This window comes from Carassius carassius, chromosome 45 (genome assembly GCF_963082965.1).
Source record: "Carassius carassius chromosome 45, fCarCar2.1, whole genome shotgun sequence".
In the NCBI taxonomy this organism is placed as follows: domain Eukaryota; kingdom Metazoa; phylum Chordata; class Actinopteri; order Cypriniformes; family Cyprinidae; genus Carassius; species Carassius carassius.
Window position 1 is genome coordinate 10,115,896 of NC_081799.1, and position 15,976 is coordinate 10,131,871.

At 38.4% G+C, this 15,976-nt stretch overlaps 1 protein-coding gene across 1 annotated transcript in view; it reads right to left on the reverse strand.

Moving 5' to 3' along the window:
- The window catches only part of LOC132127563 (GDNF family receptor alpha-2-like), a 57,347-nt gene extending 41,821 nt beyond the window's left edge, over window positions 1-15,526 (reverse strand). Inside the window, exons 1-2 of the mRNA XM_059539481.1 lie at window positions 14,519-15,526; window positions 12,617-12,931 (exon numbers count right to left, since the gene is read on the reverse strand). Of these exons, the coding sequence (XP_059395464.1) occupies window positions 12,617-12,931; window positions 14,519-14,570 (367 nt within the window). The 5' untranslated portion in view covers window positions 14,571-15,526. The remainder of the gene's footprint in view (window positions 1-12,616; window positions 12,932-14,518) is intronic.
- Between the last annotated feature and the right edge of the window lie 450 nt (window positions 15,527-15,976).

A 15,976-nucleotide genomic window follows, 5' to 3' on the forward strand; every position in this document is an offset into this window, starting at 1 on the left:
AGCTGAGCATTGCACTGTCACTGCGTTTCTTTTCTCTTGCCACCCCCAGATATGAACAAAACCAGTCAGCAGTATTCAGAACAACAACAACACTGTTCAGAAAGAGACTTTAGGGGGTGCTTTGAAATTGCTTTCTTCTTTTAAAATCAATTAGACCACACAAATTCCCTGCTAGAAACAAATTATGTAAGGGATATGTGTGTGTGTGTGTGTGTGTGTGTGTGTGTGTGTGTGTGTGTGTGTGTGTGTACACAAACATACAGTATAGAAAGATTTAATTATTTTAAATATATTAAATGATTGTATTACATGGACAGTACTGTGCAAAAGTCTTAGGCCACTAGTATTTTCACCAACAATAAATGGTTTCAAGTCAGTTATATCTCTCTTTTGCTGTAGTGTGTCAGTAGTAAATATCAGTTTACATTTCCAAACATTATTTTTGCGATTAATTGTAATAATATAGTGATATTTTTGTTTGCACAAGGAGACAGCAGTCAGTGCTCCCTTTAGAAAGCTTAAGTCGATGCTGCGCTGCTCAGCGCATTTGGGAAACGTCTTATTCGGGACCAGCTGTGAATAATGTGTGTAACACATCGATAGAACTGACCCGGTGGTAATATAGCCTCTGTTGATGACGTCATCGGAGTGTGCCCGCAACACGCGGCTATAAATAGATAAGCCACAGGTGCATCAACAGGTCTTTTGTCTTCAGATCATTCTGTGCATGTTTGCGTCAGGAAAATTATTTTGTCTGCTACAAAACTTCGTTAGGATGAGACAACTAAATTGGTAAGTGTTGTGTTCCTCCATGCTCACTTTCCATGTCTGAACTGGATACACATGATTACTCGTTTGTTTGTTGGGGAAGAGCACGCGGTTCTGGCTGTAGAGAAAGGAAAGTGCAAGCATTGTGAACTGTTCAAAGTGAAGAAAATGCTTCGCTCTCGTCTGAACTATTTCCAGACCACACCCACATTATCATCGTGGGGCTCTCGAAGCGCGCTCCGGTGCTTCTTCAGTTCACAATGGGGATGATATACCTCTTGGGCTTACCAGGCTGCAGGTCAGGCTGGTGCTGCGCTGCACACTATGGCAGTGTTACAGGCATACTAGGCTGACCTGTTGAAGGACTTGAGTGGGGTGGCAGTAGTCTAAAAGGAAGTGTTAAAATTGGTAACACTCTCAGAGAGTCTGACAGCGTTGAAGCTTCTGCCAGGCATTTATGTGTGGGTATTAACCACAGTACAGATAGGGTACAGGATCCAATTTATTCGTCGTCCTCTACGTTTCAACGGCGTGGTCTCTACTTCCGTGAAACCGGAGCTGATGCACGTACTGTCATAAGAGATGCAAACTCTTCTGAGAAAAGAGACCATAGAACATGTTCCTCTTCCAAGGAGTGAGTCTGGCTATTACAGCACAACACAGGAAATTCCTGAGGTTCACTTTCGGGGGCGAAGCGTACCAATATCAGGTTCTTCCATTTGGCCTAGCCTTATCACACCGCACGTACACAAAATGCATGGATGCCGCGCTGGCTCCATTATGACTCCAGAGCATTCACATTTTGAATTACATCAACGATTGGTTAATACTAGCACAATCGCAAGAGATGGCGCTACAACACAGAGACATTGTGTTAGCTCATCTAGGGTTTCTCTAGGGTTGAGACTCAACGCCAAGAAAAGTGTTCTTTATCCAGCCAAGAGAGCGACTTATGTCGGGATCGTTTGGGATTCGATCACGATGCGGGCACAACTGTCTCCCGTTCGAATCGAGACCATTTGGCAGACCATGAGCGAGGTCAGGCTAGACACTACCGATGGGGGAATGGAAACTCCACCCGTAAGTAGTTAAACATATTGGGAAAAATTTTTACAAAGCTGGGGTGGACCTCTTCACCTCCCAACAGTGCAATGTCCCCTCTACTTCTCTCTGGGTCAATGACTGGGGCTAACTTGTTACTGCAGTCGGTAGAGCGATATGAATGTGTGTGATGTACGGCATGATAAATGCTCGTCACTTATGCTGCCGAAACTTTGTCAGCATGTGGGTCATTTGGTTTATTGAAAAACGATTGCACTGATATGCATGTTTCTTGATGATGTGCTTTTTTTCTGTGTACTCATTCATACGCTTTCATGTCGTATTCTCCACCATGTCCCACAGAAAAACTGCTTTTGCATAAAATGCAAAAAGCTCTCTCTGCTTCGCCATCTACAGGTCTTAACCAAGAGTATGTTGCGGTCCATTCGCTATTAAAAATGCATCTTCTCTTTTTCGTGGCATCAATGGCCATGACTACTTAACCTGACCGAACAGCGCGCACGCTCTTCAATTTGACAAAGGGTAAAACTGCTGTACAGTCCAACTTAAAGCGGGACAGGTGGTCACTCTATAATCGTGCCATTTATTCAGCCAATAAGTGTAGGCCTATGTATTTCAAAATTGTGTCTAGTACTATATGAACTACAAAGGTTTAATTGCCATCTTTATTTCAAACGACCCGACCGACCGCGACCCAAATATCATTAAAAAAAAATTTGGATGACTCGTAACCGCGGGTAACCACGGGTGACCGGAGGCACCAGCTCATTTTGGATCAACCCGCGCATCACTCATGGGTACCAACTGAGGAATGCAGGGCTTTCACCGGATGTTATTAATACCAAGTGCTAGGGCTTCCTCCACCAGACAGAGTTATGCCAGTAAATGGGGTGTCTTTGAGAGGTGGTGTGTGGTACACAATGTAGATACAGTCAACTGCCATATTGATTCAGTTCTGGACTTCATGCAAGAGAAATTATCAACAGGCACATGCCCTGCTACTCTTAAGGTTTATGTGGCCGCTCTTTCAGCTTGCCACGCCTTGATTGACGGGATGCCACTCGGGAGACGCCCTCTGCTCTCTCGCTTCCTTCGTGGGGCCAGACGACTGAGGCCTACAGTGAAAACCAAGAAGTCTTGAGACTTAGCTGTAGTTCTCAAGGGTCTGGTTGAAACCCCCTTTGAACCTTTAGATTCAGCATCTGATAAACTTCTGACTCTAAAAATGTTTTTTCTCATGGCAATAACTTCTTTGAAGAGAATTGGGGATATGCAGGCTCTGTCTATCTCACCATCATTCTTAAACTTTGCCCCAGGGAGGGTGAAAGTGATTTTGCATCCTCATCCTGATTACCTGCCTAAGGTTACTTTTTTGGCTGTACATCCGGTCATTCTAGAGGCCTTCTGCCCTCCGCCGTTCACAATGCTGGAGCAGGAGAAATCTTATAGACAGTGTCCAGTCCATGCTCTTCAGACTTACGTCCACCGCACTAGCCAGTGGCATAAGTCGGAGCAACTGTTTATCTGTTATGGTGGTAGTAACAGAGGAGCAGCTGCCACCTGGCAAACCATGTCTCATTGGGTCAGGGATGCTATTGCTTTGGCTTATGAGGTGCGCGGTCAAGCTTCGCCTATGGGTCTTAGAGCTCACTCCACAAGGGGGGACGCCTCATCTAGTGCTTTAGCAAGGGGTGCCCCCTTACAACATGTTTGTGATGTGGCAGGTTGGTCCTCTCCACACACATTAATAAGATTTTATAATTTGGATGTTCATGCTACTCCGGGCTCTCATGTCCTTGAGTCAACATCACAAGCTAATGTCTGAGGCCTTCTTGTGGTTTGGTAGCACACCTGCACAACCTTAGGGGTCCAGACATTTTCAAGCACGGCGGCGTGGGTATTCTCGTTCCCAATGCGCCATGCAGCGCAGCATCGACTGAACCTTTCGAAAGGGAACATTCTCTTCAGACAAAATTTCCTGTTGATGCACCTGTGGCTTATCTATTTATAGCCCCGTGTTGCAGGTGCGCTCCGATGACGTCTCAACCGAGGCTATATTACCGCTGGGTCAATTCTATCGACGTGTTACGCACATTATTCACAGCTGGTCACGAATAAGACGTTTCCCAATGCGCTGAGCAGTGCAGCATCTCGTTCCGCTTTCTCAGGGAACAAGGTTACAGTTAAGTAACCGGGAAGGATCTGATCTCACCATCATCCAGTCTGTCTGGAATAACATGAAGAAACAGAACAAACTGATACAGACTAAATCCAGAAGAACTGTGGCAATGTCTCCAAGATTTTTCAAAAGTTTTACTTTACATGTAATGAATCTAGAATATATGAAAGTTTAACTTTTTGAAATAAGAAAAAAGAAAAATAATATTCTAATTTTTCAAGATCCATCTGTATATGTGTCCTTGGACCTTAAGTCTTAAGTCGCTGGGGTGCTGCTCCTGTCAGCTAAGAACAGGAAATGGAGGCTACAATTCACACAGGCTCATCAAAAATGGACAATAAAAGATCGGAAAAACGTTGCCTGGTCTAATGAGTCTCGATTTCTGCTGTGACATTCAGATAGTAGGGTCAGAATTTGGCGTAAAGAACATGAAAGACTGGATGAATCCTGCCTTGTCTCAAAGGTTCAGGCTGGTGGTGGTGTAACGTGTGGGGGGTATTTTCTTGGCACACTTTGGGCCCCTTAGTACCAGCTGAGCATCGTTTAAACGCCATATATATTATGAACCTCAAAAGATATGTACCTAAAGATGTTTTTGTGTAGAGAGATATACTGATACATACAATCTACGTTTAAAAAAATGCAATAATAATAATAATAATAATAATAATAATTTGGTCAACAATAGCCTATTGTTTTCTTAGTTCAGATGGATTATAAGTAATGAGGGTCACACAAACTGACCTAAATGCCATTTAAAGTGATTTAATTTTGCATGGGGTTGAGTAATTGAATATTCAAGGCAAAGTAAGATGCTGGAGGTTGGGCTTGATGAGAAATGGTTTGTAACGGTAAGATTTATTATGAAAATATCTCTGAAACGTCTGGAGACAGTTATTATCTTATTTTCAGGAGGAGGTAAGGCTTACATTTCCCTCATGTTGTGCCTGGTGGGAATCAAAGGATGCAATTAGCAAACAAAGAACAACTGCCTGATACATTGCCTCGACGGAACAAAGTAAATCTGTTGTGCAGTCTAAGCAGATTCATTAATCCACAAATACCAAATGACTTGGCAGCGGAGGGCCCAGTTTTGCTTTACAATTTGTCAGGTGCACAATAGCTAATGAATTCTGCCCTTTCCCATCCTCGTATCTACATGCTTGTTTAATTAAAGCTTTGAGAAAGGATGGACTACACTGATATTTGTTTAAGCGTGCTGTTTAAAACCTGCACCTCCATTTCGGTGAAATCCTTGACTATCTGGTGTACTTTGCTAATTATCTTCAATCAATTTAGCTTATAAAACGTGGCTTCGTTAATGCTAATCTTCTGATAAACTGTAGGAATGTAATTAGCAGAGGTGGGTAGTAACGAGTTACATTTACTTCGTTACATTTACTTGAGTAATTTTTTGGGGTAACGAATACTTTTCGGAGTATATTTAAAGATGGGTACTTTATACTCTTACTTGAGTAAATTTTGGGGGAAAAATCTGTACTTTTACTTCGTTACTGTGGGCGACGCTCCTCTCGTTACTTTATCTTAATGCAATAAATGTTATAATGCTTCAGTTTATTCCAAACGCGCCGTCTACTTTTCTCTGGGCAATGAGCGATGCCCATTCGTGAATGATTCATTCTTTTGAGGCAATACTGTTCAAAGGCTCGATCAAACCAATTAGCAAACGAGTGAATTGGTTCATGAATCAGTTTAAATGAGTCGTTCAGTTCCCTGCCGCACGCGCTGAGCGTCTGAAGTGGTTCACTCGGAGTTGTAACGTTTAAGAACAGAAAGAGCGTTGAAAACGTGGCTGGAACTGCACTGAATTGAAATCTGCAAAGGTTATTATTTGCTAGCGATGGAGATCCTTATTAGATGAACACCGCGTGTGCTGTCTACTGTTTAACAGGTAATAACTTGGGCTACATTCGATTACAGTACACGATACCACTGACATTAGTTTGTTGTACGTGTGTGGCTTATAACAGAGGGGAGTCAAGTTGAATGCAGCTTCCAAAAGACAAAAAATAGCCGATTAAGATTTTATTAATTTTAATACAATCACACTGGTGCAAGTACGTTCAGCGAGTCATATTATCAGCTGCTAAATTCAGATCTGTGATTGCTTGCTGGCGCTGAGCCAGAGATAGATGCGTTTATACAGCGCTGCCCATTATAACAAATCACACATGATTATTTTGAGCTTATTAAAGCATTTGGCCAATCAGAGGCGTTCAGATGAGTCATCGCTAAAATGCCGGTGCTTCCTTCACTCGCTCCTGACTGAATACCTCTTTCTGGCGAATTCTCTCGTCAGAAACAACAAAGTGCAGATGTGTGTACGAATCTTTAATTAAGATATTGATTTCACAGTGTTAACAGTTTCAGTGATTTTAATGGGAGTTTCTGAGAGTGATTGAAATCTAGACTGTCAGTGAAAATTATCTTTAATAATGTAAATGTTATTTGCTCTCTTTCTGAACAATGAAAGATTAGTAGCAATATTTATATCACATTAACTTTCAATGTTAAATTCACATTTAATATAAAGTCAGTCGTATTAAAAATATGCTATGGCATGACACCTATATCTGTTACTTAAGTAAACAGACAGGGTTTTATAATAAATTACATAAATTGGAGTAAAGGCTGATGAAATATATACATTTATACACGCACACATACATTACATACATTTTATCTATATATCTAAATAAAAATAGGCTCAGTATATATGACCCAAAGTAACTAGTAACTAACTACTTGAGTAGATTTTTTATCCGATACTCTTTTACTCTTACTCAAGTAACTATTCAAGACTAGTACTTTTACTTTTACTTGAGTAAATATTTCTAGAAGTACTTTTACTTTTACTTGAGTACAGTTTTTGGGTACTCTACCCACCTCTGGTAATTAGTACCAAATCAGCATAAATAAAGCTGGTAAATTCATAATGATGGGCTGTTGTTTTATATATTTCTTTTCTGACTCATTGACTGATGTGATGGGCTTGGCCATGTATCATTACCATTCACAGAGAATGTTGCTAAAATTAGACCATATGACAAAATGTCAATATTTTGATTACTAATATAATTATGTACTGAAATGCTTATGAATGCAGAGTGCATGTGGGACTGCATATTTAGTAAATACATTTACTCCAGTGAGGGAATGAGGAAAAAATATGTGAAGAGATCAATTGGAATTTGATTGGATCAAGGATGCTGTCCATTAAATAACAGCGTGAAACAGTATTATTATTTTATATGTCAGTGCATTGATAACAGGTACTGTTTTAGCTCATAAACTGCTGTATTTCACTTTAAAAAGTGATTAAAGTGTCATAACAATGTCACATTGTATGGCACAAATGTAACAAAGAACAGCTGTTAAGTTTGTCTTCATTTAGAAAATAACTAACCTCACTATCATTGACTATAATATCTGTTTATACTTTACAAGATTGTTGTTTGATTGTGTTTTCTTCTCAGTTTAACAGTTGGCCCGTGCTTGTATTGGCTTGTATTAAGTGTGATTTTTAGTTTTGCACTACAGAATAAGTCACACGACGAGTTATGTCAAAGGACATTCTTAGTTGCTTTATTTAATGTCTAAATCATCCTTATTTAAAATCTAGTATAATGTCCTAATTAACAAGGATGGCTCTAATACACATTTGCATCGGCTCCAGCTAAGGTCAGAGGCTGCAGATTTGACTGTAATTACATAATTGCCCCCAGTGTAAAATGACAGAGATCCAGGCAAACTACATGCCAGGATAAATGTGCTATTAAAATTGTCAAAATGAAGCTGGAGAGGGAAATCACTAGGTTTAGTGTAGATTACACTTCATGCTCTATATCTGTTTTACACAGCGCTCTTCTTATTCTGATGAAAACTATAATGTTCCATTAATACATTCTATGTTTATTGGGTTCAGTCAATAAGCTCAAAAATTTAGGGTCAGAAAGATGGCCTTTCTTATGCTCACCCAGGCTGCATGTATTTTATGGGGGGGGGGGGGGGGGGGATACACAATATAAACAAATAATACAAATAACTTTTTCTTTGTTTGAATATATTTTAGAATGCAATTTACTCTTGTGATGCAAAAATGAATTTCATCATCATTGCTCCAATCTTCAGTATCGTCCAGAAATCATTCTAATATGCTGATTTGGTGTTCAAGAACCATTTATTATAATGTTGGAAAGAGTTGTGCTGCTTAATAATTTTGTGGAAAAATGACACATTTTTAAAAAATTCTTTAATGAATAAAACCATTCCTAAAGAACAGAGTATTCTTTAGAAGAAAAATAAAAAATCTTACTGCACCCTAAACTTGCATGATAATGTAGATTTAAATATATGGTGTACATATACAAATACAGTATGTACATATTCCGTTTCATGTGGTAATATCAAGATTAACTGTTTTATTGATAAATTATTATTACTACATTAGGTTACACCAGCAGTTTTATGAGACACAAATAGCTTCCTACAGTAATGAATGCAAAGGACATTTTTCCAGATAGGTATATATAAAAGTGTAGTGCAGAAGTGCAGTGCTTTTCCCATAAAAATAACAAATATGCTTAATTATCAAATAATTTACAATAATTATAACAACCATTATCTTTCCATTAGCACAAACTAATCATTACGCTTTGAAATAATCACACACTATTAATGTATTCATTAGTGTTCCTCTATCGACAGTGCAAACAAGCCATCCAGCTAAAATGTACTATAGCAAATACGAATACCAAATATTTAGTTTGTTAACTGCAATAACAAATCAAAATGTTTGTTTTAAGGTCACCAAGACACCATAGCTCATTTGACATAATGTTTTGAGCTTAACATTTCTCTAATGTACTAAACAAATAACAAATAAAAAACACATCTACATCTTGGATGGCCAAGGGTGAATGGGTGAGCTATTCCTTTATTCTGTACACTTTATTCCTTTATTATATACCCTATTCTGATTCTGCTTTCACCACCTGATGTTTGGCCTCACAAATCCAGTAGGTTTGTAAATTCTGGTCAACAGGAGGTTTTAGTGGAGACGGAGAGCTTCATGTAAATTGCAAAGCACAACTAGGGCTGAGTTTCTAAATCTGGAGCAGACGTCCCAGGCATCCTAGTTGGCAGTGTCTGTTGGTGAGTTTCTGAATGCAACATGCCTGTCTGTGTTATGGATCAGAATGAATATTGCCCAGGCTGTGAGGGCTTTGACTTGGCAAAAGGGAACGATTGAGGGGAAGGGGCTATCCTCCAACAGAACATAGTTTTAGCACTGCGATGGGGGACAACTCTGGCTTCTTGCTTGCTTTGGCAAAACCTCAAACCTCTGAGCTTGAGAACAACTTCAGCACCTTCTCACTCCAATGCCATTCCCATTTTTCTCTTTTTTTTTCTATATCCAAACTTGGTTTGACCAAGATTTGACCTGTTTTGTTTAGTTTTATGGAGGCTGGTTTCTTTAGAAATATAAAATCCACTCCATTCAAACTTAAATTCATTCAAAGATGAAACTGTGATGGGGCCGCTCTCAGTTTGGCTGATTGTTGAGTGTTCGTTGGGCCAATTGTGTAGCATCAGTGGATTTGATAGAGTTCTGTCAAGGTGCAATCATTGCTGCATGGTCCCTCACTGCCACTTGAGAGCAACCTGTATTTTTCTGAAGCCAAAGAAATGGCTGTAGTGGATTGAAGAGCAACGTTGCAAGAAAAACATCATAATGAGGACTGGAGCTGTCCAAAGTAGGACATAAAACTGGGTGCAACAATTTTCAATAGAGAAACACTTAAAGAACAAATTGTTTGTTTGGAAACTGAAGGCAAAGTTCATATAAGTACAAGTTGTTTCTTAACATCTGGAACACCCAAACAAGTTTTTGCTAATTGCTAATGCTTTGTATGAATGCCTTCATCTCTGCCAACATGTCTGTTATTCTCTGTTTCTTCTAACGTGAGGATTGGAATGTGGCAAATTTGCATGGAATTAACTTTATGCAGTACCTAATCTGTTTGCAAACAGCTTCTGATGAAAAGAAGCTGTGTGATTTTTATTTGTTCCCCTTACCTCAGCAGGCAGTAAGCAGGCCCAGCAGTCCACAATGCCTCATTGAAATGCCAGACTTGAGAGGGGCAGTTGCTTTAAAAGGCTCTCTGATTACTCGCATCAATAGGACCCTATTTGTTGTGACTCCCGCAGCAACTGCCAAAGCAGATGGGTTATAATTCAGGCCGATTTGCACTGCTTAAATCTTATAATGATTCCCCTACACTCCCAAAGGCAAATGCTAACTGCCATTTCAGAAGTCTGAACGCTTCTATAATGGACTGACTGTAAAGAGAGCAGATTCACGTTGACTTTCTCTGCAATCTGGTTAATTGTCTGCTCCGCACATCGACACCACCCTAAATCTATGCTACAGATCTCCCTTGTGTCAAGTAAAAAACAAATCACCTATTATGCAGCACTTTGAAAAGCAACTCAAAGCCATTTGTTTCCAAGATTCCACCAAGACCATTTTGATGCACAATTCATCAAAATTTTGATGCACAATTATTTCAAATATCACTTAAAGGAACAGTTTGGAGAAAAATGAAATACCATGTTGTTTCTACAGACTCTCGGACATGACATGAAAAAAAAAAAAAAAAAAAAAAAAAAAAAATATATATATATATATATATATATATATATTGAGGCCACAAATTAAGAACTTGTTCACTAGTTTTATTACTCTATACCCTTGTTTTAGTTTAAAGACTTCTAATAATAAAACAAGGGAATGAATTCTTAATTTATGGCCATGATTTAAATAAAATGAAGGAACAAATTATAAAGTTGTGGGAATGGCTTGACATTACTCACTTTCTTCTGCTGAACACACGAGAGATTATTTTGTGTTTCACAGCAGTGTAACGTTATGTTTTATACTATCATAGATATTAATATTTTGAATTAGATTTTTCTTTTTTTTTATTTAATTATATTTGTAGTTACATTTTCAGTCTTTGTATTTGTTTTTATTAGTCCTTTTTAAGCATCACTGTTTGTTTAATTGAATTTTATTTCTGTTTTATCTTTTTTTGTATTTGTACTTTATGTTATTGCAGCTTTATTTCAATTAAAAAAAATTATATATAGATTTAGTTAAAGTTGTCGTATCATAATTTTTTTTCTTTCTTTTACTAAAACTAATAAAAATGCCATAATATGTTTGCATACTTGTTTCTCTAAAAAAATAATAATAATAATAATGCTACAGCAATTTATTCTACTTTGAAATGTGCATTCAATTTTAGAATGTATGCTTTGTTTTGGTCTGACGGATTCGGCCCACTACCAATTTACCAAATTTATAGTTTTCACTTGACGTCACACACTCATAGGAACGCCCACCTGGCAGGCAAAACGAAGCTGTGCTCCACTGACCGCCAGTTATTTTCATGCAGTTTGCATTAGTTAATGTAGTAAAATACAGATATTAAAAGGTGAAATTTCAATAAACACCTTATTGATTATGTATATTTTGTACAGGCAATTATATGAACCCAGAATATAAATGTGTGTGTGTCTCTCTGTGTGTGTGTGTGTGTGTGTGTGTGTGTGTGTGTGTGTGTGTGTGTGTGTGTGTGTGTGTGTGTGAGAGAGAGAGAGAGAGAGAGAGAGAGAAAGAGAGGGAGAGAGAGAGAGAGAGAGAGAGAGAGAGAGAGAGAGAGAGAGAGAGAGAGAGAGAGAGATACAGGATCACACAGTGGAGTCAGCTGTCTTAATCGTCTGTGGCTTGTGTACTGCAGACACACAGGAGTTTCATCGCTGTTGTGACGCCACTCTGTTCACACCTTTCAGGCTTGAACTGATGGTAAAAATAATGACATTTTTAACTGTTTTTCACATTAAATGGTTTCCCATAGAAAACCATTATTAGGAAAACAGTGAACTAATAAGTGGTTTGCTTTCGTATTTCAACCTCATCTGCTTGCCTTTGTAAACTATGCATCATTAATATAGTGATTACTGAATTTGATCATTTAATATCACTGTTTTAAATATATTAAGGCACTTTAAGTGTTTTTACAATGTTTTTTTGCTCTAAAATATTGCTGCGGATCTTTTATATGGATTGCAAATGGCCAAAGCTTGCATTTTGTTCACATACCTTTGTTTTATTATTTTGAGAGGTGATATAAATATGTGTCGCTGTAGAACAGATGGAAAATTGATATGCTCGTGCTGCAGTTCTATGCATATTTTGCCCTCCAGATCTTCGAGCCGGTCACATGACTAAAAGCTATCAATAGTATTTTAAACACCCTGGGTTGCCAGTTGGTGGAAAACACATCATATTTCATCCATGGGATCCAGTATACGAACTGTTTCAGAGATTGCAGATTCTTTTCCTACCTTTTTGTCCCGCCCATACTCACACCATTGGTCATGCAATCTTTTGGGGATGAGCAAGATTCCTAAACAAACCATCCCACAGCTTTTACACTTTTCACAGAAATCCACCTTCGAAAATGGCTTGCATATAGGATGAGACAGAAAAAAACATTAAGATCGAAAACACAGCCTTACCTTCATTGAGACCCATATGAATACTCCAGTAGCTCTGCAGACATTGGAGCTCTCTCTTCATGCCCCTCTTGCAGCGGCAGTCATACAGGGGGCTGTCCTGCAGCACCTCAAGGGCAGCCTGACACTCCCTGTTGGCCAGCATGGTAGTCCTGTCACGACCTACCAAGCACTGGCGCATGATGCGGAAGCGTGAGCTGCACTGTGCGTTTTGGTTGCACACCTCACTGGCCCTCAGGCAATCCATGGGGGCTCTCCAACCATGAGTTTCCAGCCCTGACAAGGTAGAATGGCTGGTCATGGAAAGTACCACCTCATCTGTGGGAAGGCATGGGCATCATCAGACTGGGTAAGAGGTGGTGTGAATGAAGTTTTTATTTATTTGCTTTTAATATGGCTGGTTAATTTAGAAAATAACAAAACCAATAATATTTATTAAGTTTTTTGTAGAAACCCAAGACAGTCCTAAGTTACCATTTTTTCTCTACAGTGACACAGCAGAAAGCATTAAACCCTAATGACAGCGACTCCTGTCGGTGGGGCAAGAAACTGCACCAGATGGCAGTGAATTAATTTACTTAACAGTACTGTCATATCAAACACACTATGAAGAAAACATTTAAGTAAAACATTTAAAATGTGACTATACAATAATAGTACAATCTAAAAACGTGGATATTATAAAAAAATAAAAATAAAAAAAATACTGCAGGAGTTATTTTATTATGTGCCTTTAAGAGGTTTTTGCAAGTTTTCAGCACCATGGACAGTTCCTCTCAGTTATTCCGGGTTCAGATAACCTGATTCCCAAAACATTAAACAGAACGTTAATAAGAGCTTAAGTAGTACTAAATCTCTTTAGCATGTTTCCCAAATGTGCCATTAAGTAATTTGCATGTAAAAACGTCATTTAATTAACTAGAGCTTCACTTTCACAGGTTACAAAGGGACACTTAATAAATAATACTAATGCATTTGGATCATTTACAAATGTCTGCACATCCAACATGCTAGGCCTAAATTTAGCTGCATGACCGACCATAAATTTGTGCAGGCCTATTTTACCCTTAAGTAACTAATTACAAATAATGATTGGGCACAATCTGTTGAGGTTCGTCTTGTAGCCTTTTCATCAAAGCTGTCTTTAAAAGTTTTAATTGCTATCTTGGTGATATATTTTAGATGTGGTTCTTTAATAAAATTATAGTAATATTTACGTATTTATATTTCGCCGGTGTAGCGGTTGATAGGACACCGTTCCAAACTGCAGGAGTTGAGATCTGTTGCTATGGTTACTTGAGACGAACGCAATTTCTGTTTCCTCTGAATTTTGGGATCGCCTTTTTTTGGACACTTGTACTTGTATGTATCCCATTCCTTCAAGACAAAACAGCAAATTTATGTTGCACTGCATGGTTTTTTGTATTACCGAAGCCAAAACTCTGTTATGTTTTTAAACTCAGAAATGTTTAATTTTCTGAGGTTTTTGTTTTTGTTTTTCGATTATTTTCTGGTCAAAGCACAGCATCTTTGGACCTGATAGCTCACGCAACGATGCCCATAAGTTCTAAATAACGAGCAATCTTCTTCTAGTTGGGAAACGGGTTACTGCATTGTAACGTAAACCCAACTTCTGTAATATTACACAGTTTGTTTAATCTTGATGTTTCCTCTGAATGAGAGATGAGACTATTGAAGTATAGAGGCTGTCGATATGAAAGAGTGAGTTTATTGTGTAAACTGTCTCTTTGACCGTCAAATGTACGCAGGCAGTTAAACCACATGTCTACAATCTCTCAAAATGATAAATAATTGTCCGCGTGGGTTCTCGTCACTCTTTCATCCTCATGGGTTATTACTTTTTCTCTTTCGTACCATATATAAAACATTCGATTCATCACTTACCCAATAAAAACAGGACGCTCAGAATATTCAGTAAAATCATGATAAATCCCATTCGAACTCCCAGTGAGCGGTTACGATCCCAGAATTCGGTAACGTTCGCCGACAAAATCCAACGGATATTTAACGGACGTCTTTTATACACCTCGGGTTCATTTCCAGAGATCAGTCGCTGGATGAAATAGCGTCAGAAGTAGTTCAAACCGTACAATTCCAGTAAAATCTCCTTTTGGGACTTTTGAGAAGTAGGCTAAGATAGTAAACAAAAGACTAATTGACGTCTATTTAAAGAAACTGTCCAACATATCCTTTCCACAAGACCGTCGAAGCATTCCTCAAATTTGGAACAAAAAGGAGCCAACGTTTTAGTCCGCGTTTCTAAATGGGTTGTTATTTAATATACGGACGTTAGATAATCTTTAAAACTTTAATTTCAGAGATGTTGTGTCACAAATGACTAAACTTAGAACGTAGTTTTCGTCTTTCATATTCGTATAAACGCATATTTAAGCTCTTTCAAACAGAAGTTGGCTCATCGCGTGAACTAAAAATCTCCCCGGACTCCTGTGAGAAGTAATAAATCTTCCTCGCTGGATAACCTCGACTTTAAGCCAGACAACCTTGATTTTCATCAGAAAATCCTTATGTGTCCACCAGCGTGCCTGTGGCTTCAGAACTGCCGTAGTTTTTCCGAGTCGGTGATAGAGAAGAAAACAAACAGGGAAAGGGCTCTTCCAGTTCCAGGTCCACTTATCGTCTGTTTTCTCTGGCGCAGGGAAATGCTTTCTCCCACGAAACTGAAGTTACATGTCCGACCCTCGGGGCTCTGTCGCTCTTCACGTCAGAGCGGACGCAATGAAAACATATCACCGCATGAATCTGACCGCTGCTCACTGGCTGAGTGCACAAGGGCATCGACGCACCACAGCACAGTCATGTCTGAGACGACCTTGCGCTCCACAAATAGGACTTTTTGACACTCTTGGTAGGATTTTTTCATCCTCCTCCAGCATTGGAGCAGCTCACATTTAGTATAATTAAAAAGAATAAATTAGAATTTTCATATTAGTTAATGGAATAAGTTAATGGAGGATAATTCGCCACTGTTAAGTGAGAATTATTAGTATATACAGTAAAATGGGATTTACCATCAATCACAATATTTTCATAAACATCAGATTATAATTATTATTATTATTATTATTTACTTGTTTTTGTTTTTTGACAAAAACCTGTATTATTATTATTATTATTATTTATTTTTATTTTATTTATTTATTTTTATGTGTGACAATTTACCCCATATCGTGTTATTTACTACAGGCACATGTTGCCACTACTGGAGCGTGCTGTCACAAATGTTCAAACACAAGACGTTTTTTGTCACCATTAAGGTGTAAGTCTAAAGTTTTATTATTATTATTATTATTATTATTAATATTAATAATAATAATATCAAGT